Here is a 24,272-nt window from a genome sequence, read left to right on the forward strand (position 1 = left end):
ATGTTTGTTGAAATGAATACACTTGGACATAATTGTAGTCATCCACCAATGGATTATTTTTGTCCATGCCTCTGATCAACCAGGACGAATTGAAGTACTATCTTCAACACTGAAGCTAGAGACAAATTAAGTGGCTGATTGAACCCATGAACTTAGACTCATCATCATCATGTACTTAACAGAAATCAACATTTCTTTTCTTCTGTACTATCAGCCACGCATTGCATATGCTTTGAAACTTTGTTTTTTTTATTTTATTATTCCACAGACTTTTGAAGATATATACATTAAAGAAAGAAAGACCATCAGGAACATCATTTATTATGCTGACAAGATTTTCACTTACATTTTCATTATGGAGATGCTTCTCAAATGGATGGCATTAGGTTGTAAATCATATTTCAATAATGCCTGGTGCTGGCTGGAATTCTTGGTTGTTAATGTATGTATATTTAAATAAATTTTAATTGATTCAAATTTTATTGTTAATCACAAACTCATTGGTAAGCAGCAATTCTACATATATTCCCAGATTGACCTGTGGTTTTACTGATATGAAGAATACTCATTTTAGAAATTCATTCCATCACTGTAGACTAACAATTCAACCAAAACTTTAAATCATGGAGAGTTACGTGAGAACAATGAAAAAATAAAGTGATTTGATTATAGTCATAATGATAATATATATCAGAGGTTAAGCTCGAAACTAGGTCTTCCAAACTTAAAAGTCTAAAATTCTATCCACAATGCCAAACTCATTTCTATTGGGGAAAAAATAGGAAACAAATAAGAATTGTTTTTTCATTTAGAATGTTCATATTTGTGTATTAGTTTGAGTTCATCTCATTAATAAGATCATGTACTTAATTATGGAGTGGTTAAGGAGTAATCAGATACCTTAGAGAACTTCCAGTCAAACCCCTACTCAAATCTCTAAGCATCCCCAATAAGTAATTATTAACTCCTTAAAAACTTCCAGGTATGGGGAATTCACTTTATGCTAAGATTATCTATTCAATTTTTGATAGCTGTTAGAAAGTTAGAATGTCTCTCCCGACTAATAAATGGTTTCTGGTAAGTTGTATGTTGATGCTAGTTATAAATACTTTGTCCACACAGAGCAATTTCATATTTATTTCTGTTAATCAATATTATTTAAGCATCTACTATGTGCTAGGCCAGGAGTGGTAAACATTTTTTTCTTTTTTTCTCCAAGGGCTATTTGTATATATTTAATATCTTTTCAGGTTCATACAAAATTCTCAACTTAAAAGTTATTAGAGTTGATCATACATGTAGATTTATTTATTATTATTTCGAGTTCTATCTGTGTTTGCCTTGCCTGTACCAGAATAAATGATTCTGAGGACCTTAAATGTCCATAGGTCAGACATTCCCACACCTGAAGCTAGGTTTTTCAAATAGTTGAATGCCATATCTGCTCACCCCCAATCTCCAACTGAGGGTTTCTCTTCTCAAGACCAAATTTCCTTGGTCTCCTATCCTTTCTAATTTGCTCTTCCCCAGCTTCCATCCAGATATATTTCATTTCATCAATGCCTCCTAAAGTGAGGCATGATAAAGTCCATTTTTTTTTCCTTTCAGGATTATACTTAACTTTGCTCGGTTACATTTAGCCATAAGCCCTGATCTTTTGCTGTATGAGATGTAGTATTCCAAGACCTAAGTTCCTTCAACATAGTGGTTGCTAAGTCTTGTACTACAAGACCTTGTAGTAGCTCCATGATATTTAAATTGTGTTTTTTTTCTTGTTACTTTCAATATTTTCTCTTTAACCTATGAGTTTTGAAAGCTAGCTATGATATTTCTATAAGTATTCCTCCTAGGATCTTTTTCAGGTAGTGATCAGGTAGTTTGTTTTTTCTATTTGTACTCTACCTTTTTGTTCTAGAACTTTTAAGACAATTATCCTTAATAATTTGTTGCAATATTATAGTGAGATTCTTTTTATTATAAATTTCAGATCATCAGACTATTTTTATATTATTTCTCCTCAAGCTGTACTCCAAATTGGTTTTCTGATGAGATGTTTCACTTTCTCTTTGATTTTTTTCATATTTTTTATTTTGCTTTATGAATTCTTGGTGTCTTAGAATGCCATTAGCTTCCCCTTGACCAATTCTAGTTTTTAACAATTTAAGTTCTTCCTTAAATTTTTGAATATCTGTTCCCAGTTGGTTGAATAATTTCATAATTTTCTTGATTTTCTTGAATTTATTTTTTCATAATTTTCCTCTATTTCTTTAATTTGATTTTAAAATCCTTTTTTAAGTTCTCTTTTTTTTTTGCTTGTCTGGTACTGGGTCTTTCCTGGAGTCTTCTCAAATTGTCTTAGGAGAGCTACTTTTTATCCCATGTTTATTTCTGCTGCTCTAAGGGGATGGTCTTTCTTTTTTTTGTGGAATGCTAACATTTTATGACCTAATCTGCCTTCTTCCCAGAATCCTCTCCCCTATTTTTTAATCTTTAGAAAAGGAATTCTTCTTTTACAAAACTGGTATTTATTCTGATATTTATAAAGACCTCCTAAAACCAAATCAATGATCTTTTCTTCACCTCCTATTTTCCAGGACCTCTCTTTCTGAAATTTTCTTCCATTGGTTTCCCTAACAATACACTATCACTTTTATCTTTTTTACCTTTCTGATTGTTCATTTCCTTTCTCCTTATTGGTCATATTACAGACACCATAAATGTGGACCCAGTTCAGCCATTGAGTCTTTGTTCTTTTCTGTTTACATTTTCGTCATGGAAAAGATCATCCATCCTCATGTTTGTGCAATGATCACTCACTCCCTACACACTAAACTGACCTTTCTCTTGAATTTATGTATTTTGCCCAGTCTTTCTGTTTTCTTCAATTGTATGACTCACTGCTGCCTCACACCCACCATGCACAAAATAGAATTCATATCTTTCTCCCATGCAATATGATTTCTGTATTTCTCCAAGTCATAGGTTCAAAAACTTGGAGTCATACAGCATTTTTGTCTCTATCCCTTCATGACCAACTTTTTCCAAGACTTCCTTTTTAAAATTTTTTGGTGTTTGTTTCTTCCTTTACATTTTCACCTTATTTCCTAATATCTGAACTATTCCAAGAACCATTTAACTGGTCTTCCTTCTTCTAGTATCTCTCCATTCCTATCCATCCTTGAAAGAGCAATAGTCTTGAAAATAGTGCTTTGTACATGTCATTTTTCTCACATTTTTCAATGAACTCTCTTGTCTAAAAGAAATGCCTACACCTCTTAATCCATTATTCAACATTGATCTATTTGTTATTGACTTCTCCAGCCTTTTCTACTAATTCATCTCTCCCTCCAAACTAATTAAACAATTCCTTATTGTTTCAACACCCCATGCAAATTCTGACCCCTTGTCTGTGGGCACTATTATCTGTATTTATTTCTGCCCCTCCTGAAGACCCTTTCAAGTCAAATCTTTCTTAACCTTCTCAGCTATCAACTGTTCTTCCCTCTTCTGAATATTTATGACATTGTCTTCAATAAAAATTATCTTTCCCTTAGCATAGGCTTTTTTTATATCACACGTATTTCAATGCCTCTCTCTGACCAACTAGATTATAAGCTCAATAAAAGCAGAGACCGGATTTTTGGAATGCTTTGTGCTCTAAACTTACAACCCCAGAGTCTAACCACATTTGACACATAGAGTATGCTCATAAAATGACTGTACTTATGGGAATCTGATTTTGTCATATTATCAAAATATGTCATATTTTGCTAGATTTTCATTCTCTATCAGTGAATGTTATGACTCCACTATTTGACTCATTTCATGTAACAATACTCAATATATCATTTTGATGGAAAATACTAGGTGATACTGCTAATTAACTAGGAAAAAAATATTTTCTAGTTTCTGTTTCATCAACTGGCATAACTTAAGCATTAACTATAAAAATGTTTATAAAGTCTTTTGAATCTATCAAATTAAATAAATAGGATTTTTTGTCTCTATAATTTATTTTTAGGTTTATCACTATTTCTTTTGATGCATTACAAAAAAAACTTTCTTCTATATTATTAATCTCTGGTGATTTCAGTGCTTATTTGGATTGTTTTCCTCAACTTTTTTTTTTCATTTTACAAGGGGATTTGATAAGATCGATATGAAATTTTGTTTTTTTTGCTTTTTACACAGGTCTGTTTTTTTAGCTTACTAACTAGTACTCTGGGATACTCAGGATTTGTTGCTCTGAAATGCCTCCGAACACTAAGACTTCTGTCTGTATTTGAAAGAGCACGGGTAAGAAAAATAACTCACAATAGTCTATCTTTGGAAAAAATATACATAAAATCAGCTTTTCTAGAAATGATGAATTCCATCAATAATCATTTATTAAATGCCTACTAAGTGCCAGTCACTTGAGTTACAAAGAAAGTTAAAAGACAGTGCCTAAACCAGTTGAGTTCATGATCCAATGGAGGAGACAATATGTAAACAAAAATGTACCTACAAGTATGTGTGTATATGTGTGTGTGTGTGTGTTTGTGTGTGTATGTGTGTGTATAAATATATATATATATATATATATATATGAATTTGTGTGTGTGTGTGTGTGTGTGTGTGTGAAATAGGAAATAAATAATGGAAGTGAGGCTCTAGAATTAAGGGGAATTGGGACAAGCTTCCCACAGAAGGTGAGATTTTAATTGGGACTTTTGGTATACTCAGGATCTAAAGATACAGCATCTGATCATATAAATATTATATGCTAGCAAAATACTAAGGGTTGGGGAAATAAAAGTAATTTTTAATAAATAAAGCTTTTTTCTCCAGAAAGATCTGGTTTAAAAATGAAAAGTGATCAATGAACTAATTTTTTTTCTACATTCAATCTAAAAATATTTTGGCCAAATTTTTCACTGAATATTTTGCTGTTCAGCATACAATCTAAGATATTTGACTGAATCCCAACCAACAGTTTATATGTATTTGCAGTAGTGAAAACTATTGTTATCCACAATAAACTCAAAAAAGAAAATGAATTTATGCAACTTAAAATTGAGATATAAACTCAAAATGAGATAGAAGACTATGTTAAGATCCAAAAACAAGGTAATAGTAACCCATACCTAAATAAGGTAAAAAAAAGTAATCCTTGGCATTAGATTAGAAGTCAGTGGAAGATCCCATGTTGAGGTTCAATAACAGAAAGAACTGATCTCATAATTGTTCCTTTAATGAATGATTTCTTATTTTGTTTATAAAAAATTATGTTTGGTTAATAGGGCTCCAACTTGGTCAATTTTAAAATTTGTTGTTGTTAATCTACAAAATGATGGAATTAATTGAATGGGTTTGTATATATCATAACATCTTTTCTTTTTTTGGTTTGGGTTTTTTGTTGTTGTTTTTGTAAAAGGCAATGGGGTTAAGGCCCAAGGTCACACAACTAGGTAATTATTAAGTGTCTGAGGTTAGATTTGAACTCAGGTCCCCTTGACTCCAGGGTCAGTGCTCTATCCACTGTGCTCCCTAGTTGTCCCTAAATCATAAAATCTTAAAGGACTCTGATGTTAACTAGTACAAGCATTTGCAGTACTTGGATACCCAGTTGTATCTACAGATTCTCTAAATGTAAAGCAATGTTTATATGTTATACTAAACTGGAGAAAATAAATAATTCATGCAATGAGAAGATAAAAAATATTACCAAACTACAACTCTTCAGTATTTTTAATTTAATGTATTGTTCTAAAGTTATAATTTCCAAGAATTTTTAGGTTTTCATATATTGCATTTCATGTTTTTTAATATTTTCTGGAATATAAAGATTTAATGAATTCACCTAGCCAATAACAGTTTACATCTCTTTTCTCTTTATATGTTTCATCAATATTATCTTGAATTTTTTTTTAATTACTCAAATGTGGAGCTTTAAAATTCTGAGTGGTCTTCCTAATTCTTAAAGTACATTTGACATTAATAGATTTTTAAACAAGAGCAATAAAACTGTTCATTCCCTTTGACTCAATAATTCCAATTCTAGGCCTATATCTAAAATAATTCATAAAAAATGGGAAAAGTCCCACATGTTCCCAAATATTCATAGCAGCAATTTGTATACTGGAAAAGCATTGGAAATTTAGGGGATGTTCATCATTTGGGGAATAGCTAAACAAGTTATGGTCCATGAATAATATGGAATATTATTGTTCTATAAGAAACTATAAATGGTTGTACTCTAGAGAAGCTTAGAACAAGTTACAGGTTCTGATGCTGAGTGAAGGGAGCAGAACTAAAAGAACAATGTACACAAATAACAGCAACATTATGAGATGATCAACCCTGAAGGAAGCAGCTCCTCTCAGCAGTTCAGAGAGCTAGGACAACTATATTAGATTAGCTATGGACAATGCTATCCCCATCCAGAAAAAAGAAACCAAAAAACCACTTTAGAATCTGATGAACATGTTATAAAATTATCCCTTAATCCTATTTCCTCATACCAAATATGACTAATCAGTAAATATGTTTATCAAAAATATGTATGTACAATATAAACCTGACTGTTCATCACTAAGGGGAGGGGAGTGGGAAGGGAGGGTGGAAGGAAATTTTGTAACTTAAAATAAACCTATGCACATGGATGAATGTTGAAGAAACTTTCATAACATGTATTTGGGAAAGTAAAATATCAATTTAAATAGTTTCAAATGATCAAATGCAAAAACATATTTAATAACTTCATAACTTGGATTTCTGTTCATTTCTTTTCTAGGTGGTTGTGACTACATTAATAAGAGTACTTCCATCCATTCTGAAAGTACTTCTAGTCTGCCTTACCTTTTGGCTAATTTTTAGCATTATTGGAGTAAATCTGTTTGCTGGAAAGTTCTCAAAATATGTTAATATCACAAATACTTCAAGGTTTCCTGAAACTGTTGACCAAAATAAGTCTGAAAGTGAAATGTTTGGGATAATTAATGGAGATGTGCACTGGGAAAATGCAAAAATGAACTTTGATAATGTTGGAAATGGTTATCTCTCTCTCTTCCAAGTAGTAAGTTTCTTTTATAGAACCTTATATATATATATATATATATATATATATATATATATATATATATATATATATATATGTTTGTGTACTATATATATATATATCCACACACATTTATATGTTCTTTAGTATATGAATGAATACAGATCAAGATGCCTATTCTCTGTGTTTAGTTTTATACTCCTAATCAAATATGAAAGCAGAAGTATTTGACAAAGTATCACATGAGATCTTTATAGCTCACATGGAAAAATGTGATTTTATGAAAATACCATTTGTTACAGTCAAATATGATTGGATGTCCATTCTTAAAGTAAATATCATTTAATGGATTCAACCTGAAATGACCTTGGTATCCTCATTTGACAATGAGTATAACAAAGAGACAAAGCAAGGAGCTACATGTGGCAAACTGGAAATTAGCACTACTGACTTCATTGTGCATTGCAGGTGTCCTGTCAGAGACAGCTAGAGTTAAGATCAGGAATAATAGAAATAAAATGGACTATCAAAGTATTTCCTTTTTTGTTAAGTAAATCATCATCTAACTTTTTCATGGAGAAGTGCATTCATTATTGAAGAAGAATCTAACTTCTATGCCAGTCCTACTTAATGATGAGTTTAGTAAGAACAACCAAAGATTCTAATCTCAAGGATGAAAGGTATTGGATTCTTAATAATCAATGTCCTAGAATCACCCCCAAATTCATTAAAGTAGACTTTTCATGGAAAAATTTAACTTTGAAAAGGAAAGAGAAGCTCCTGTAAAAAAAAAAGAATTAAGTTGTCTTGTGGAACCAACAAAACAAAGGAGTAAAGCATTTTAAATTTATTGTGCTTTTCCCAAGAACCCTGAAATCATATCACATAAGGAACATAAAGCCATAAAGTCACTTTTGAGTGGGGTGGAGTCAAAATGGAAGATTTTAAGCATTTTTGTGAATTATCAATGAAATCTTGTTGTTGATTCATCAACTCAGACCTTTAACACATCCCTTTTATCCTACCTAAGGATCTTGCCCTACCAAAGCCTAAATTTGAATTTCTTACACCATTCTCTTTTCATTCATACCCATAAGCTTTTAAAGAAAAAAGCTGAAGAATATCATGAAATCATGTTAACTGGAATCAATTTAACTTTATATTATGTAATTTGAATTGGGTAATAACTGCAACAAGGCAATCATTTTATATTTCCCTAATTGATTCACTATTCCACACATACACATACATAGAGATTTGAAAGTATTCCCTCTATAAGGAGGAAAACTTCTTTCTTCATTTCTGTCTCCTGGCTTCTTCAACTTCCTTCAAGTTCCAGCTAAAATCTTATGTTCTAGAAGAATTTCCTAAAACCTCTTAATTATAGTGCATTACACATGATTTTCTCCAATTTAGTTATAGCTTGTTTATAGTTGTTTGTATGTTGTCTCTCCATATTAGACTGTGAGCTCCTTGTTTTTTGCTTTTCTATTCCTAGCCCTTGGAACAATGTCTGGGACATATAGTCAGTCTATACTTAATATAATTCTAGTTGATTTGAATTGTTATTAGCTAAGCTTGATTTCTGTCTTGTTCTTAACATGAAATATGAAGGAAATTTAATAAGTTTCATATTTGCAGGCTACATTTAAAGGATGGATTGACATCATGTATTCAGCTGTAAATTCACATGGTGTAAGTATGAAGCAATTGTCTCAATAACAATTAGTCAGATTCATATATAGTACTTTGTGGTTATCAAAGAATCCTCTTGAAAATAACCCACCATAAGAAAGATAGTTCAGGAATTATTATCCCCATTTTAGAGAGGAGGAAATTGAGGCTCTAGGAAGAGATAGAGTCAAGATTCAAACTGAGATCTTTCAAGTATCAAATCCAGTGTTCCTGTTACTTCACCAAGCTAGGTCCCTCCCCTGTAAATTCAGCTTACCAAATCAAATAAGATAATATTTTAAAGTGCTTGGCACAGCACTTGACACATAATAGGTGTTTAATAATTGTTTGTTGATATATTGATTATTAAGTAGGTGCTTAATAAATTCCTTTCCCTTTCCTTCTCAAAAGAAAACTAATAATTCTACTACTTTAATATGTCCAGAGAAACTTTCTCCAAATGACTTTTTAAGTGAGGAAGTATAAATTATCCCTTTTTTGAAGATAAAGAAATGAAGTCCTAGAGAAAAAAGATGAATCATTCCTGGCCACAGAATTAGTCTGTGTTATAATCAGGCTACAGACTATGGTTCTCTGACTCCAAGTTTACCACTTTTACCTCTACTCTGTGCTATAACCTGTCTAGAAATTTAGGGCTCTTGATTTTGTGTTTGCATTTGTCTGTGTCTCTGTGTGTGCCTTTTGGGGAAGGAGTGAGGAGGAAAGGAGGAATTGACCCCCTTTGACAGTTTGATAAAGCCTACTAATCCCTTATAAGAATGTTTTAAAATAATTGAGAAAAGGATAAATTTTCATCAGAATTTAGTGAAAAAATGATTTTTTGTCTAAAGTTCAAGAACTGAAATCTATCATCTAATTTTCAAAGTGTCTGTAGACCCCAGATTAAGAATCTCTGTTGTATATTATGAACTTTTAAATGTTAATGAAAGCAAAATTGTGATTCCCAGATGATGAATCAAAACTATAGCATCCAAACAAAATATATGAATTTTCTGATACAAAATGAAAGATCCAACCTAATTATTGTTTGCTACTTTTACAGGTAGACAGTGGGCCTAAGTATGAGAACAATCCCTACATGTATCTTTACTTTGTTAGCTTTATCATCTTTGGAGTGTTCTTCCCACTAGCTCTCTTCACTGGTGTCATCATTGATTATTTTAAACAAGAGAAAAAGATAAGTATTCTTAGCTTTCCTTATTCAATTCGCATGGATTTTATAAACATTAATGAAGTAATTCTGCTCTATAAGGAACCATTTTGACATTAGGGAATGTCAAATAAAGAATTCAATATTTGCCCTTGAGAGTTTTGTATTTTATGTGAAAGTGTAAGTGTACTATATTATACAAATAATTATAATATAAGAAAGAGAATAATGGGGGGGGGAAGAGATCCAAACATAGTTCTTTGGGAAAGTGTAGGGAAAACCATGGACAACTTCATGGAGGAGGGAGCACCTCAGATAGACCTTAAATGATAAATCTTTAATAGTCAGAAATGAGGACCTGGAGGAATTCTCCTTATTCTTTTTAACAGTGGGATAACCTTTGCTCACATGCATATCTATGGCATCTTTCACATTTCTAATGACTCTTCAGTCTCCACCACTAATTGAAATCTTTTGTCCAGAATGTCTCTCGATACTTTGATGCAACTGATCCAACTGAGGATTCCAATGAGCCTCAGCCTAGGGACCTGTGCTCACTGAGAGCAGTTAAGTAGTGATCTCTTCCCTAGTCTTGGATTTGAATTCCGGAGTAACATTTTTTTGATGCTGCTTTAATTTTTATAGACTGAAAATCATTACCCTGGATAGAGAAAATAGAAGCCTAAAGAGGAGATGAAAGATTCTGTAGTCTCTCTGAGATCTATGAAGGTTCGATGAGAAATGATGGAGAGGTGATCAACAATAACTAAATTTAAAAAAAGATTTAAGTCAGTTAGACCCGAAAAATCACCTTGAAAGATCTTATGGATCATTGGTGTCCTGTGAAATAACAAGAACATTTTCATCTTTGAAAATAACTTCATGTTCAGCAAATAGAAGCTCTTATTATGACCCCCAAATCTCAAAAAAAATAGACTCTAAATTTTTCACTTTATAAATCTGACATTTATATAATTAACTTCAACAAATATTCAAGTTGTACTTGACTTAAACACTGCAAGCAGAACACTGTGCTAGGTACTGGGAGAGAAGCGAAATTAAAGACCTAGATCCTACTTACATTGTCCTTTTATTTTAGAAAGGAATTATGGAGCATACACAGATGATTGATGATATATTTATAAGTGGAATTCCCAGAGAAGCCCAATAGCTGGCAGAACATAAAGACAAGCATGTCTAATTCTGGGCAGCTATGTGGCACAGTGTAAAGAGTGCCAAGTCTAAAGTCAGACCTGATTCCAAATATGAAGTCAGAAACACATACTAGCTGTGTGATCCTAGACAAGTCATTTAACCCTATTTACCTCAGTTTCTTCATCATAAATGAGTTGGAGGAGAAAATGTAAAACACTCTAGTATCTTTGACAAGAAAACACCAAAAGGGATTGCCAATAGAGCAACACAATTAAAATGTTTAAGTCACTTATAGGTAAACCTACAACTGTTATTCCAAAGCTATATAGCTTATTTAATTAATGTATTTGCTTATATATACAGAACTTATAGTACAGGGCTTATTTACTTCTACAAGTGACAAAATTATATCCTTTTTTATAAGGATCAAATTCCATATGTTACTAGGACTCTAAAACTGTATTAAAGTCTGAAGAAAACTGAACTCATGAATATGATTTTAAACAATTTTCATTTCTATTTTTTACATTCATGGTCAATCCATCTTTATGACAGAAGAGCAGAAAAAATATTACAATTCAACAAAAAAGTTAAGATATAAGAAACCAATACCTCGCCCAGGGGTAAGCAAAATTTCTTATTCAGATTTTCAAAAGATGCTTTTTATTACATCTATCAACATCTTTTCTTTTTCAAAATATAATGTGATTTTTTTATTTCTGAGCAAATATAAAGCCTTGGAATTTAAAATAGAAATTACTTGGATTTTACAATATCCTTGACATCTCTTTTTATTTTAATATTTATAGTGCTAATGATATAAGGATTTATGTTTTATTCTTATCCAAGTCTATGTTGTCATTTATCACCTTGAATTATATACAAATTATACATGTTCTTATATTTCTCTGATCTTTCTTGGAATATATATATATATATATATATATATATATATATATATATATGTATATAATCATAGTCAATTGAAATACCTCCTTGCCCTTAGGTGGGCAATTTCCAAAATTACTATGGTCATATAAACTCATTAATAATAGGACAACTATCCTGTGATAAATCTCTCTTAATTTACTGTCTAGACTTTGGATGGCATTCTGTCAATCAGTTAATCTTTAAAGTCTTTCACCTTGGGAAAACCTACTGAAGTTTGTGCTAAAATGGCATAGTCTTAGACAGCATTAGTTCATTAATTAGTTGAGCAGATGAAATAATAAACTGGAAAAATATAATACCTTTTCTAAGAACTTACATTCATTCAACAATTTAATTGAATACTTGAAAATTTTGAATCTTAAATGTGTAAGGAATTTTAAAATGGTGTAAGGGACCTTAGAGCTCATTAAATTCAACTTATTAATTTTACAGGTTAAAAAAATTAATACTACTTTAATACTAATCACTAAAGTGATTTTTAGGGTGATACAATCACTAAGTGTCAGAACTAGGGGTAGAACTCATCTTTTCATTTCAAGGTTAGTGCTCTTTCTACTAGGATTATAGGATCATAGATTGAAAGTTGGAAAAGGTGATGTTAGAGATCATCTTGTTCAACCGCTTCACTTTACAGATGAAGAAACTTATGCCCAGAGAAATGTTAGGTCATCTGTCCAAGGTCATGTGAACAGTGAGTGGCAGGGTTAGAATTCAAATTGAAGTTTTCAGATTCAAAAATCAAACATTCTTTCCAATGTACAAACTATACTCATTGAATCTAGTTTTGCCTTCTGGAGTCATCCTTCTAATATTTGAAAATAGACATCATGATTTTACTTTTCTGGCTTTAAAGGCCCCAGTTCTTCCAGTGACATCTTATATGTCATGATCAGGATACCCCATCCTTCATCATCCTCCTCTGTTAATACTCCTGTTGGCCTAGGTCCTTCCTAAAATACTGGATCCAAGCCTGAACAGGTTGGGATACACCTGGTAGTTGAATAGCACATGTTGGTTTTGCCTGGTGTTGATGAAGCACTGTCGTGCTTCACTGATACTAGAAGTGAAACCAATTTAAGACCAAGACTGCTGCTTCCACAGCAGCCAGACCATATCCAATAGTCTTGTTTCCCATAAATGAGGCCAGGGGATGGAATCATTATTGTAAGGGAAACTGAGAAGGTTGCCCTGCACATTATATAATAGATTTACTATGATAATTTACTATAATAAATATATTTGGACAACTCATACTACTAATCCTTTGATTGGATGGTATGATACTCTTTTATACCAAAGGACTAGTAGCAGTAGCTACCACATTATATATTCCTGTATTATTGAATTTGTAATCCTCTAAAACTCCCTAGTCCTAATTTATGACTGCCTCTTTCTTCTAGCCTTTTTTTTAAATGAAATATTGAGCTTTGCTTCTGTCCTATTAAATGTTATCTTATCTGTGGTATCTTGAACTTCTTGAGGGAGTCTGTCTTGTTGAGATTTAGGGAGAAGGAATAATAAGTGTTAAGCATATTTGTTGGGGGATGGCTAGGTGGTGCAGTGGATAGATCACCAGCCCTGGAGTCAGGAGTACCTGGGTTCAAATCTGGTCTCAGACACTTAATAATTACCTAGCTGTGTGGCCTTGGGCAAGCCACTTAACCCCATTTGCCTTGCAAAAAAGCTAAAAAAAAATTAAAAATAGAGTATTTGTTGGGAATGATACTGCTGCTTTGAGAATCCTACTGAGCCAGAAAATTGAACCACATTCTAATTATACAATAAAGGATTCTAATTGATAGGGATATGTCAGATCTTTCTGTTGCCTACAGAATCAAGGCATAATTTAACTCTTGATCATGTTAACCTCCCAAACTTTGAGAAGAGTTCCCAGTTTCCCAGAAAAGATCATGGCTATGTGCCTTGTCTTATCCACTTATAAATTGCAGACCTATATTTCCTTTGGGAGCTTCATTATAATATGTAGATGCATAAATGCTTCCAATATAAAGATTTTTAAAAATTTAATAAAACCTTTCTAGCTAATCAAAAAAACTATGTTTCTAATTCTACATTTTTCTAGATTCAAGATTTTTATTGCACTCTATTCTGTTTTCTAATATAATATCTAATAGAATTATAGAATTTTGAGTTTGATGGGAACTCAGAGGAAACTTAAAACAAATCCCTCATTTACTGATGAGCAAACTGGGTCAGGGAAGGGTTAAATGAGACTTGAGGAACTAGAGGACAATAAACCTGCAAAAACTTTGGCAATTTGTCCAAAGAGCAGTTGATTCATAGATGATAATTCAATGTATGTTTGCTACCAGAAGTTACAGTCAGATAGATATGAAAGTTCGTTGATAAAGATAACTAGCAAAGACTCAAGATCCAGAGATCAAAAAACATTAATCAAAAAAATAGAATTTAATCTGAAGCATGGCCAGTCTCATTCTCTCTATGAGAAAAAGACAGCATTCAGGTAAGTACTATAACTGAAGTGAGAAGTGGGAAGCAGAAGGAAGCTGCATAATTTGATTTCCTGTGAAGTTACTCCTAGAGACAAATCAGAAACCACAGGGGCAAGGACCAGTAATAAGCAATAGTCACATATTAAGTAGAGACTAAGTACTATATAAGATCAGTGGGGAGCAAATCTGGTGAGAATATCACAAGTAGATACAAGTAGAAAACAACAGCAATCATTTTATTTTGAAAGGTATAGTTCCCCATCCATGTCTTTCCCAAACACACATTTCTTATTTATGAACCCGTCCATGTGTTCCCTACATTTATATCCATCCAGATGAGTTCCCTTTTTAAATGTGATTTTCCCTATTTGTGATCCAATTTTGTACATAGATTTATGGAAGAGATATTTTATGGCTACTTTTTTTCTTCTATTTTATTAAATGCCTTTGATTGAACTTCTTTAGCTCTTTGATTATGAAAGGAAAAAGATATTAGTGCGAAACTTATGACATATAATTTAGAATAGCGTTGTCTCCTCAGAATATGTCAAAGTTGGGACATTCTTCTCTGAGGGATCTATATATAAGTAGCCAGGGACCTAATGGTGCTACATCTATATAATGTCCACAGGAATATTATAAGGAACTTTGTCAGATGTCACTTTGTTATATCTAGATATTCTCCTCATCTACAATTCTGGTAACTATGGCCAAAAAACAAAATGGCATTAGTCTGACATGACTTGTTCTTGAGCAACCCATTATGGTTTTTAATAATCATAGTTTTCCTTTCTAAGTGCTTGAAAAAATTAACAATATATTATGAAATTATAATAGGAATCAGTTAAACTTTATGGACTGAGAAAATAGATTTTATGAGCCTAAAAATTTTAAAATATTATTTGCAACCCTCCTTTACATTTGATATTCTTATTATTATTGTAGAACAAATTCCAAGGATATATATTTGACCTTGTTACAAAAGATGCTTTTGAAATTGCCATCCTCGTACTTATCTGCCTCAATATGATGACCATGATGGTGGAAACAGATACAGACAGTGACCATAAGACTAGAATTTTGTTCCAGATCAACCTAGTGTTCATTGGTCTATTTGCTGGAGAATGTGTGCTGAAGCTCATTGGTCTCCGTCATCATTACTTTTCTGTAGGCTGGAATATTATTGATTTTGTAGTGGTCCATATCTCCATTGCAGGTAAGAATGTTTCTTTTCAAGGGTCCAAACTGATATGAAATGCAGCAAGCAAGAGACTATAAGTTTCCTAATCTAAAACTTGTCTTTTGAGAAATATTCTGTTTTGTGTGATGAGGGAGCTATTTTTATTTTTGTCCTAAATTCAAATGTGGCTTCAGAAATTTACTAGCTGTGCTACTCTGGATAAATCACTTTCTGATGAACAAAGACAAAGGTACAGAAAAAAGGAAATAAATAAATCAGTGAAAGTCAAAGAATATGAGGAGAACTGTCTTCATGGAGATAAACATGGAAAGAATTTGGTGCATCAGTCTCTACACTAGCAATGTAACAGTAGTTATTCTCATGGACTTCCTCCCTTGTAAGCATTTAACAGCATCATCAGTGCTGAACTTAATTATCTGTTTGTTCTGAAACACTTGCCTTGGCATATTTGGGGCAAATTCTTACAGTAAAATCTCCATGAGAATTACACACACATGAGACCTGAGTAAAGCCCAAGACTTAGAAAATTTCACCCACAGTGGTTGCAGGATTCTGTTACTTTTCATTGAGTGATTGTGACAAGACCAGTCAAACAACATGATTTTTAATAGCAATAGTTTTAAAGATCAATGCTTTTGTGCTTTAAAAAACTACTTCATAATCAAGAAGGTAGCAGAGGCATAGATAAATTATAGTCCATGGGGAAAGGATGTCAGGATTTAATGAGCTGAAAATTTAATATTATACATGAGTGCAATAGCAAACACAAAAGTTGGAAGCTGTGTCCATAATAAAGGCCAGGCAGCCCTGTGATATTCCACCCTAATTATGCTGCAGTTGGAATATTGTGTCCTACTCTCGGTGCTACATTTTAAGAAGAATATAGAAAAAGTGGAGAATTTCTCATAGCTAGAAATCTTGGAATCACTTAAATAAATCAGTCTGGTAAAGAAATCAGTCTGGACTAAGCTCATCATAGCCCCCTTCAGATATATATAAAGGGATATTTCTATCTTTCAGTATTCAACATTTATCGAGCGCTTATTACTTTCAAGGTAATTGCCTAAATTCTGGGGATACAAAAAAAGTGTTTACTTTTTTCTTTTGTTTTATTCTTAATCCATGCTCCCAAATAAGCTCACCATCTAATAAGGGAGAGAACGTAAAAACAATTGTATCCAAAAATTATTCATACAGAATAAACTGGAAAAAGTCCAAAAAAAAGGAGCTAATATTAAATGGCAACAGACAGGTTTCTTGTACAAGCTGAAATTTTATCTTAGGGGAGCCAGGAGATACATATGGAGAGGGACAGAGTTCTAGTCATGGGGGACAGTCAATGGAAATACTTAGAGTTGGAAGGTAGAGTGCCTTATGTGTGTGTATATATGAATATACATATATAATAAGGTGTAACAAGTATGGAAAAGGGGGAGGGGTTTTGAAGAGTTTTGAATGCCAAAAAGATTGTATATTTGATCACAGAGGTGATGGAAAGTTTGTTGAATGGAGAGTGATATGTTTAGGTTTGTCCTTTAGGCAGAGCTTTAGTGGCAAATGAAATAGATTTGAGAGAGAATTGAAACCAGGTGACCAATCAGCAGACAATTGTAATAATCCTGGTCTGAGTTGATGAGGACCTAGACTAGGATCATAGTAGTGTCAGAGGAGAAAGTGGCACATACATAGCCGACATGTAGAAGAGAAGAGGATTTTAAGAGAATGATAATGAGTTTCATTTGGAACTTGTTAATTTGAAGATGTTGCCAGGAAATTCAGCTGGAATCTCCAATATGCAGTTTAGTAATTCTGGCCTTGGGCAGCTACTAGGACATTTTAATTCACCAAATATCTTAGATCTTCACAGTAATAATATTCAAAATGAAGTCAGTTCCATGGAGAAGCATATTAAAGGAATATGACATAGAGGATTATGGTCTAGACTTAGAGTCTAAAGTCCTGAGTTCAAAACTGTCTCTGACATTCTACTTGAGTGATTATAATTTATCTTTGATTCAGTCATCTCTGTAACATTATAAATTAGAAGTGGGTTGCCAATCTATATTGGTGGGGTGATATTATATACTGAGAATTCCCCCACACTAGTATGATCACAGTTCTAAATGTCTAGACCAAAGATAAGTCAATTTATTAACATCTGAGAGTTACCAAATAATAACACTGCTGATTACTTTGTGATCTTGATGCTATTCAATCTATAGTTACTGCAGTTCAATAGAATGATTTAGTAGGAATAATTCTGAAGAGGGAAGTTAAACCATGAGTTTAATTAAGGAGGCAAATAGAGATGGTAAAGAAATTTCTGTTCAAACATTTTATTATATGATATATAGATATGTCACTAACATCAAACAAATGGCTTACATATACTTTAAGCAAGTAATTAATTTCACTCATTTTCAGAGAACCTAATCACTTCATTCAGTATCTGCCTTCTACCAAGGTTGTCCAATAGGCTTCAAAATATAAACCAGTTCTATTTACTAAACACTGAATAAAGTATTTTAACCCGGAATCAAGCATATCCCTTCCTTTACCTTGGATTTTTCCAATTTCCCTAGCTCTCAGTATTATTATGGGGAACTGTAAGGATGAGGGGAAGTCAGGGGGTACTCTTCACTATTGTAGCTCCCAACAGGGATCAATCACTCTAATCTTCAATTTGTGAATTCAAAATATAATTACATATTTTCTTTTTATGTTTCTTTTTTCCCAAGTTATAATACTAAATGATTTGACACAGAGATATATCCTGACCTATGCCCAGATGCAAGTCGTCCGTCTCATCAGGTGTGGACGTGTCTTAAATTTCATTAAAGGAACCAAAGGCATAGGAACACTGCTCTCTGCAATGATGCTGTCCCTTCCTGCTTTGCTGAACATTGTGCTTTTGTTCTTTTTGGTCATGATTATTTATGCTATAATTGGAATGTCCCAATTTGCCTTTGTTAAGAAAGATGCTGGAATTAATGACATGTTCAACTTTGAAACCTTTGGCAACAGTATGTTATGCCTCTTCCAAACCACCACATTTGCTGGATGGGATGGTCTGCTAGCACCAATTCTTAACACAGGACCACCAGACTGTGACCCTGAAAAATTTGGCTCAGAAAGTAATGTGAATGGCAATTGTGGAAGTCCCTCTTTTGGAATTTTCTATTTTGTGAGTTTTCTCATCATATCCTTTCTGTTACTTGTGAGCATGTTCACTGTTATTATCTTTGAGATTTTTAGTGCTATAACTGAAGAAAATGCTAAATCCCTGAGTGAAGAAGCCTTTGACAATTTCTATGAGGTCTGGCAAACATTTGATCCTGACACAACTCATTTCATTGACTATAATCAGCTCTCTGATTTTGTGGCTTCTTTGGATCCTCCTCTTCTAATTGCAAAGCCAAACAAAATCCAGCTCATGGCCATGGATCTACCTGTGTCAAGAGGCAATCGACTTTTCTGTCCAGATGTCCTGTTTGCTCTTGCAAAACATGTTGTGGGTGAAAGTGAAGAGTTTGACCGTCTCCAGTTACCAATGCGTCAACAGTTTCTGTCATCGTGTCTTTTCCAAATTTCCTATGAGCCAGTTACAAGCATAAAGCACAAAGAAGGGCAGGTATCTTCAGCTCCCATCACTCAGCATGCTTTAGGGGAATATGTATCAGGTACATATAATAACAAAGATGGAGACAGAAAGGATCCAATTATTAAAGACAACATAATCTTTGATCAAGTTAATGAGAACTCTGCTCTAAAGAAAGCAGATGACATAAGTCATTCTCCCACTTCAATAGCTTCCTTGGATAGAATAACAGAACAAGAGAGAGAGAAATGAGAAACAGAACAGATAGGAAGAGAAGACAAAGGCAAAGGTAACAGGGAAAAGGAAAAGTAAGTAGAAATTATACTTTGTCAACAATTGGTTAAAACTTTTTAAATTATCAGCTTTTAAGATAGGATTATTTTATTAAGTCTATGCCAAAACAACCATTTTTTTTTGTTTTATTTTTGTTTTTACCAACATAAGCTTATGATTGATGCTTCTCCTACTAGTGGACTCTATTGACTAATTCTGACTCCATATCAAAACAGCTTTGATACAGGAGCATTATTTGCCCTGCTTCCCCTGCAAAACAGGAATGACTAAAAAAATAGCTCAGAAAGACTGGCACTATTGATTAAAGTAGGCAGGATCTAAATTTCTTGCAATTATTAAAGCACAAGAGTAAAATGTTTCACTTCTACTTTGATCTATGCCATTTACTTCTCATTCACCCATCACAACATAGAGATTAAGAAATAATTATTGAAGAGGAGAGATTTTCTGCTGGTAAAACAGTAAATTAAATGGTTTTACTGATTTCCTACTATGCAGTGATAAAAGTAGGTGTGGCTACTGAGGATGTAACTCATACACAGGAAAAACATGTATCAGAAGCATGTTTTGGAGTAAAAAAGTTTTGTCAGTTTTGAGGCATCTGAAATATAGTTTATGTTGCATCTGAATTAAAATTTTTATGCCTTTAATTTGAATTTCCTAAATATGTAAGATGCTTACTTTAAATAATATTTTAATTATTCATTCTTGAAAGTACGGAAGTCACTTCCAAAGCCTTTGTACACAGCCATTGTCCCATCTTGCTAGATTCCTCTGCCCAATGATCATTAATATATTTGTGTGTGTGTGTGTGTGTGTGTGTGTGTGTGTATGTGTCATACATCCCATTCATAGTTTGGTAAAATCTCTGAACTGCCTCTCAGAATGTTTTAAATGAATAAAAGAAAACATTTAGGAATACAAAAAGAAATGTATGTTAGGGTACATATACATGTAAATACATACAAATATACATATATATTCATATATTCAAAGAGCCAATACACACTATGCCCATACCTTGCCAGGATGTGAGGAAACATACTAAGGCTGCATTTTTCTTATTAAAACAGGGGCAGCCAAGAAAGGGGAAAAAATGACTCAAATGTTTTCTTGATTGTTTTCAATGAAATATAGCACCGTACCTTATTACTCAAAAATATCTAGAAAAGAGAACATACAAATATTTTTTCTACATCTTACCTATCCTTCAGTTCTCAGAATAGTTAAAATTTTAGCTTTCAGGGAAATGCTTCCTTATTTAGAAACAGATATGATTCTGTGATGTAAATCTGAACAAATATATGATTTAGGCACAAATATTATATTACATACCAGCATAACACAGTATCAGGTATACAATTTATATGAGCAATGAATGTCTGCCTATAATATCATTAGCAAACTTACAAAATTTAATAGAATATATTCAGTATCCTGCAAGTATCAACAGTTTCTAAGTTATTAATATGTTTATGTTGTCTAACTATCTTCATCCTTCTCTTCCACTCCCTAGAACTAGAGTATGATAACCATTATACCATTGAGACACATTATGCAAATACACTTATTTTTTTACAATAAAATGTTATAACCATATATGCATTGTGATATCATATGACAAGCAATGTTAACTAACCAGGGAACCAAGTTCCTTTCCCCCCATCCTCTCAACAAAAACGAAATTAGTACTTTATATATCTTTTGTATAAATTTAGCTATTCTATATATTTTTTCTCTAATAGATTGCAAGGGGATTTTTTTGCTTTGCTTTATATTCTCCTATTCCTTTCATGATCCCTGGTGAAATAATTGCTTATTGAATTATGAAAACCATATTTCTAATACAACTACTGAAACATCACTTTCTTCTCCCTAAGTGCCTAAATGCTTTGAAAATAATTCCAGCAATGCTTTTGATGATATTCTGCATTTAATAACAAAAAGCAAATGTATAATATATCTCATATTAAATATTATTTTACAATATTAAAGTCAATAGAATCTTTTTATTGAAAAGATTATCACAATGATATGTATGCTTTTTAAATGAATAAAAATTAATCATGTACTATTAAAATTTGCAGTCCCTTGTTTTCCTTTGCAACTGAATGCCCCACTGTTTTTCAGGTATTCTAGTCATTTAAATCTATTTCTCTTCCAGAATATTTATATAATTCACCACCAAATCTAAAAGGACTTGAATTACTCATTTAACTTCATTCTCCTGGGATCAATGTATTCACCTTCAAAGCCTCCCCCAAACCCAGCTTTTTCTCTGGGAGTTGTAATGAAATTACCACTGCCATTGGCCCTTGTGAACTCCCAGTCTGTAGTTCTGAGTCCTGATCACTATTCTTAGTGAGAAAATCCCCTCTACCAAGACAGAAACACACTATCTAACTTAGTCTTAAGAGGATGCCTACGCAGCTAGAAGATGTGGTTCATAAATAGTTCATAATATGTTCAAAGCCAAGGGTTTAATTAAATATCAGAGTAAGAAAAGTAGCAACAAAACTACTCCTCTACCCCCAAAAAATAATTATTTGGAAAAATAGAAAACCCAGGTAGGGAGTGCATATGTCTGAGGTGCCTGTGAGATGGATGATTCCCTAGAGTCAATAGAGACCAATATACAAATTTTGATATGTATTTTACCCACTTATTTACCATCCTCTAAAAATGTCAATCTTCACTTGTGATAATAGATAACATGTAATAACGTAATATAATTTTTTATAAATTTCAAAATGCTCTACATGGTATTTTCCTTTATAAATTTATAACTTAGAAATAAATATAATTATTTATCTTAGTTTGCCAAGTAGTTTGATCCTCTCTTTTTTTAGATGAGGACATTGAAACCCAGGGAAATTGTGACTTGGTCAAGATCAGGCAAGTAAACTATTTGTCTCATCAGAGACAGAATTTAGATCCATATTCTCTGTCTTCAGAAAAAGTATACTTTACATAAACAAACAAAACTAAACAACACACTTGCCAAATATGAAAATGTGTGCACACAAAAAAAAATACATAGAAGAAAACAAGAAAAGATATTCAGAAGAGAATGCAAATTTAGAAATTTTTTAGCAGTGTATTAAATTCAATATATACTTTAAAAATCCTATTTAATAGAAATTCATAGTTTTATGTGCAATTCTTTTGTTTTTAAACATTGAAATATTCTTATATATATATATAGAGAGAGAGAGATGATTATGTTAATAAAAAATTCATTTATAAAAGAAAACTCCTATTTTTGGATCAGTTGAAAGCCTTCTCTAAAGAAATAGGTCAGCCTAGCTACCAATAGCATCTCAGTTCCTTCCTAATTTCTTAGACTTAATCTGCACTTAGACTCCTTAGACTTAACCTGTACTTTAGACTCCCCTTCCTGTTCCAGGGCTTGTGATCCCTACCTCAGAGATTGTACCCTAATTGATATTAAAGATTCAATATGTAGTTCAAATTTTCATCCCTCACGAATTGCCTATAAACCAGATAATATTTTTTTGTCTAATCGCTCCAGGTATTTTGCTTACCCTATTTTTTACAAACTCTGTCTTTTTGATTCTTCTGTATTGGTTTGAAAAGAATAATACAAAGAGAAACATCAAACCTAGCACTCAAGGTCAGCCTCTCTGCTAACTACTCAATTATGTTCATCATACCTTCAATAGAAAGGATGTGGTCAATCAATGTCAGAAAGTGGTTTTGCCTTCCAAATTTATATAATTCAGCTATCTTTTATATAGGATTTTGAAATTTGCCTTCTTTCTGTGCAGGGAGAAAGTTATACTCTCTTTTTTCCAGGGAAACTCTAACTCTAATCTTACCCTTGCTGCAGAGCTATAATCTTAAGGAAAAGGTGGAACAGTTTTGCAGAAGAGTCAGGGGAGAATCCCTTGATTGAGAGAGGCCAAAGAGAGTTGAGCAGAAGGGAGTAGAGGAAACATAGTTCTCTGGCATGGACTCGATGGCTAGCTCCCTTCTTGGCCTTGCCCTATCCAACCTTCTCCCAGATACCTCTACCTCTCAAACTATGCTAAAAATTCAAAATTGAGAAATGTAAGTCTGGTGAAGAATTTTCCTCTCCCTGGGGCCTCTGAAGTGACCCTTTCAGATTCACAAGGTGTCCTTTTGCTTTCAATTCAGTTCCCCTGACTAACTCCAAGGGAAAATGAGAAACTAGGAAGAAAAAATTTTTATGGAAAAGAAAGCTCTACTTCTAGTAAAAACAGTGACAACATAAAATATTCTGAGACAAACCCCAGCAACAAATATCACAGAAAAGATTTTAAAAGGTTTTAAATGGAAAAAAGCAATATAACAAAAAAGAAATACCAGTAAGCTCCTCCTTCTAGTATAAGATTGCACAAAAGGGACAGAATTGATGAAGAACTAGGGTGAAGCCAAGAGGCAAAAGGAAAAGGGGGAATAAAAAAATAGCAAGGCCAACAGAATATTTGCCTTGCTCATTTGATAGATGGAGCCAGTCCTCATTAGGTCACTGAATAGGGAGAAAATCTCAAGGCTCTCCAAAAGGCCTGAAACTAGAGCTCTTGTCAAAGGCACATTAGGAGATAAAGTTGACTCTCTGGGAATGAGATGGTTCATCATCTAAACAGTCCTTTCCCGGTACTCTCCAAAACAGCTAAAAGCAGTGTAGTTTCTGTCTCTAGTTATTACCTGCCAAGGTCACAACAAGGAAT

General features: G+C 32.9%; 1 protein-coding gene across 1 annotated transcript in view; it reads left to right on the top strand.

Moving 5' to 3' along the window:
* LOC141507803 (sodium channel protein type 9 subunit alpha-like) overlaps nucleotides 1–21,622 on the top strand; it is a 142,359-nt gene extending 120,737 nt beyond the window's left edge. The window contains exons 20-27 of the mRNA XM_074215794.1: nucleotides 269–442; nucleotides 4,192–4,296; nucleotides 6,776–7,057; nucleotides 8,681–8,734; nucleotides 9,777–9,911; nucleotides 11,567–11,662; nucleotides 15,410–15,680; nucleotides 18,404–21,622. Of these exons, the coding sequence (XP_074071895.1) occupies nucleotides 269–442; nucleotides 4,192–4,296; nucleotides 6,776–7,057; nucleotides 8,681–8,734; nucleotides 9,777–9,911; nucleotides 11,567–11,662; nucleotides 15,410–15,680; nucleotides 18,404–19,515 (2,229 nt within the window). The 3' untranslated portion in view covers nucleotides 19,516–21,622. The remainder of the gene's footprint in view (nucleotides 1–268; nucleotides 443–4,191; nucleotides 4,297–6,775; nucleotides 7,058–8,680; nucleotides 8,735–9,776; nucleotides 9,912–11,566; nucleotides 11,663–15,409; nucleotides 15,681–18,403) is intronic.
* The last annotated feature ends 2,650 nt before the right edge of the window (nucleotides 21,623–24,272 follow it).

This window comes from Macrotis lagotis, chromosome 1 (assembly GCF_037893015.1).
Source record: "Macrotis lagotis isolate mMagLag1 chromosome 1, bilby.v1.9.chrom.fasta, whole genome shotgun sequence".
Taxonomy (NCBI): Eukaryota; Metazoa; Chordata; class Mammalia; order Peramelemorphia; family Peramelidae; genus Macrotis; species Macrotis lagotis.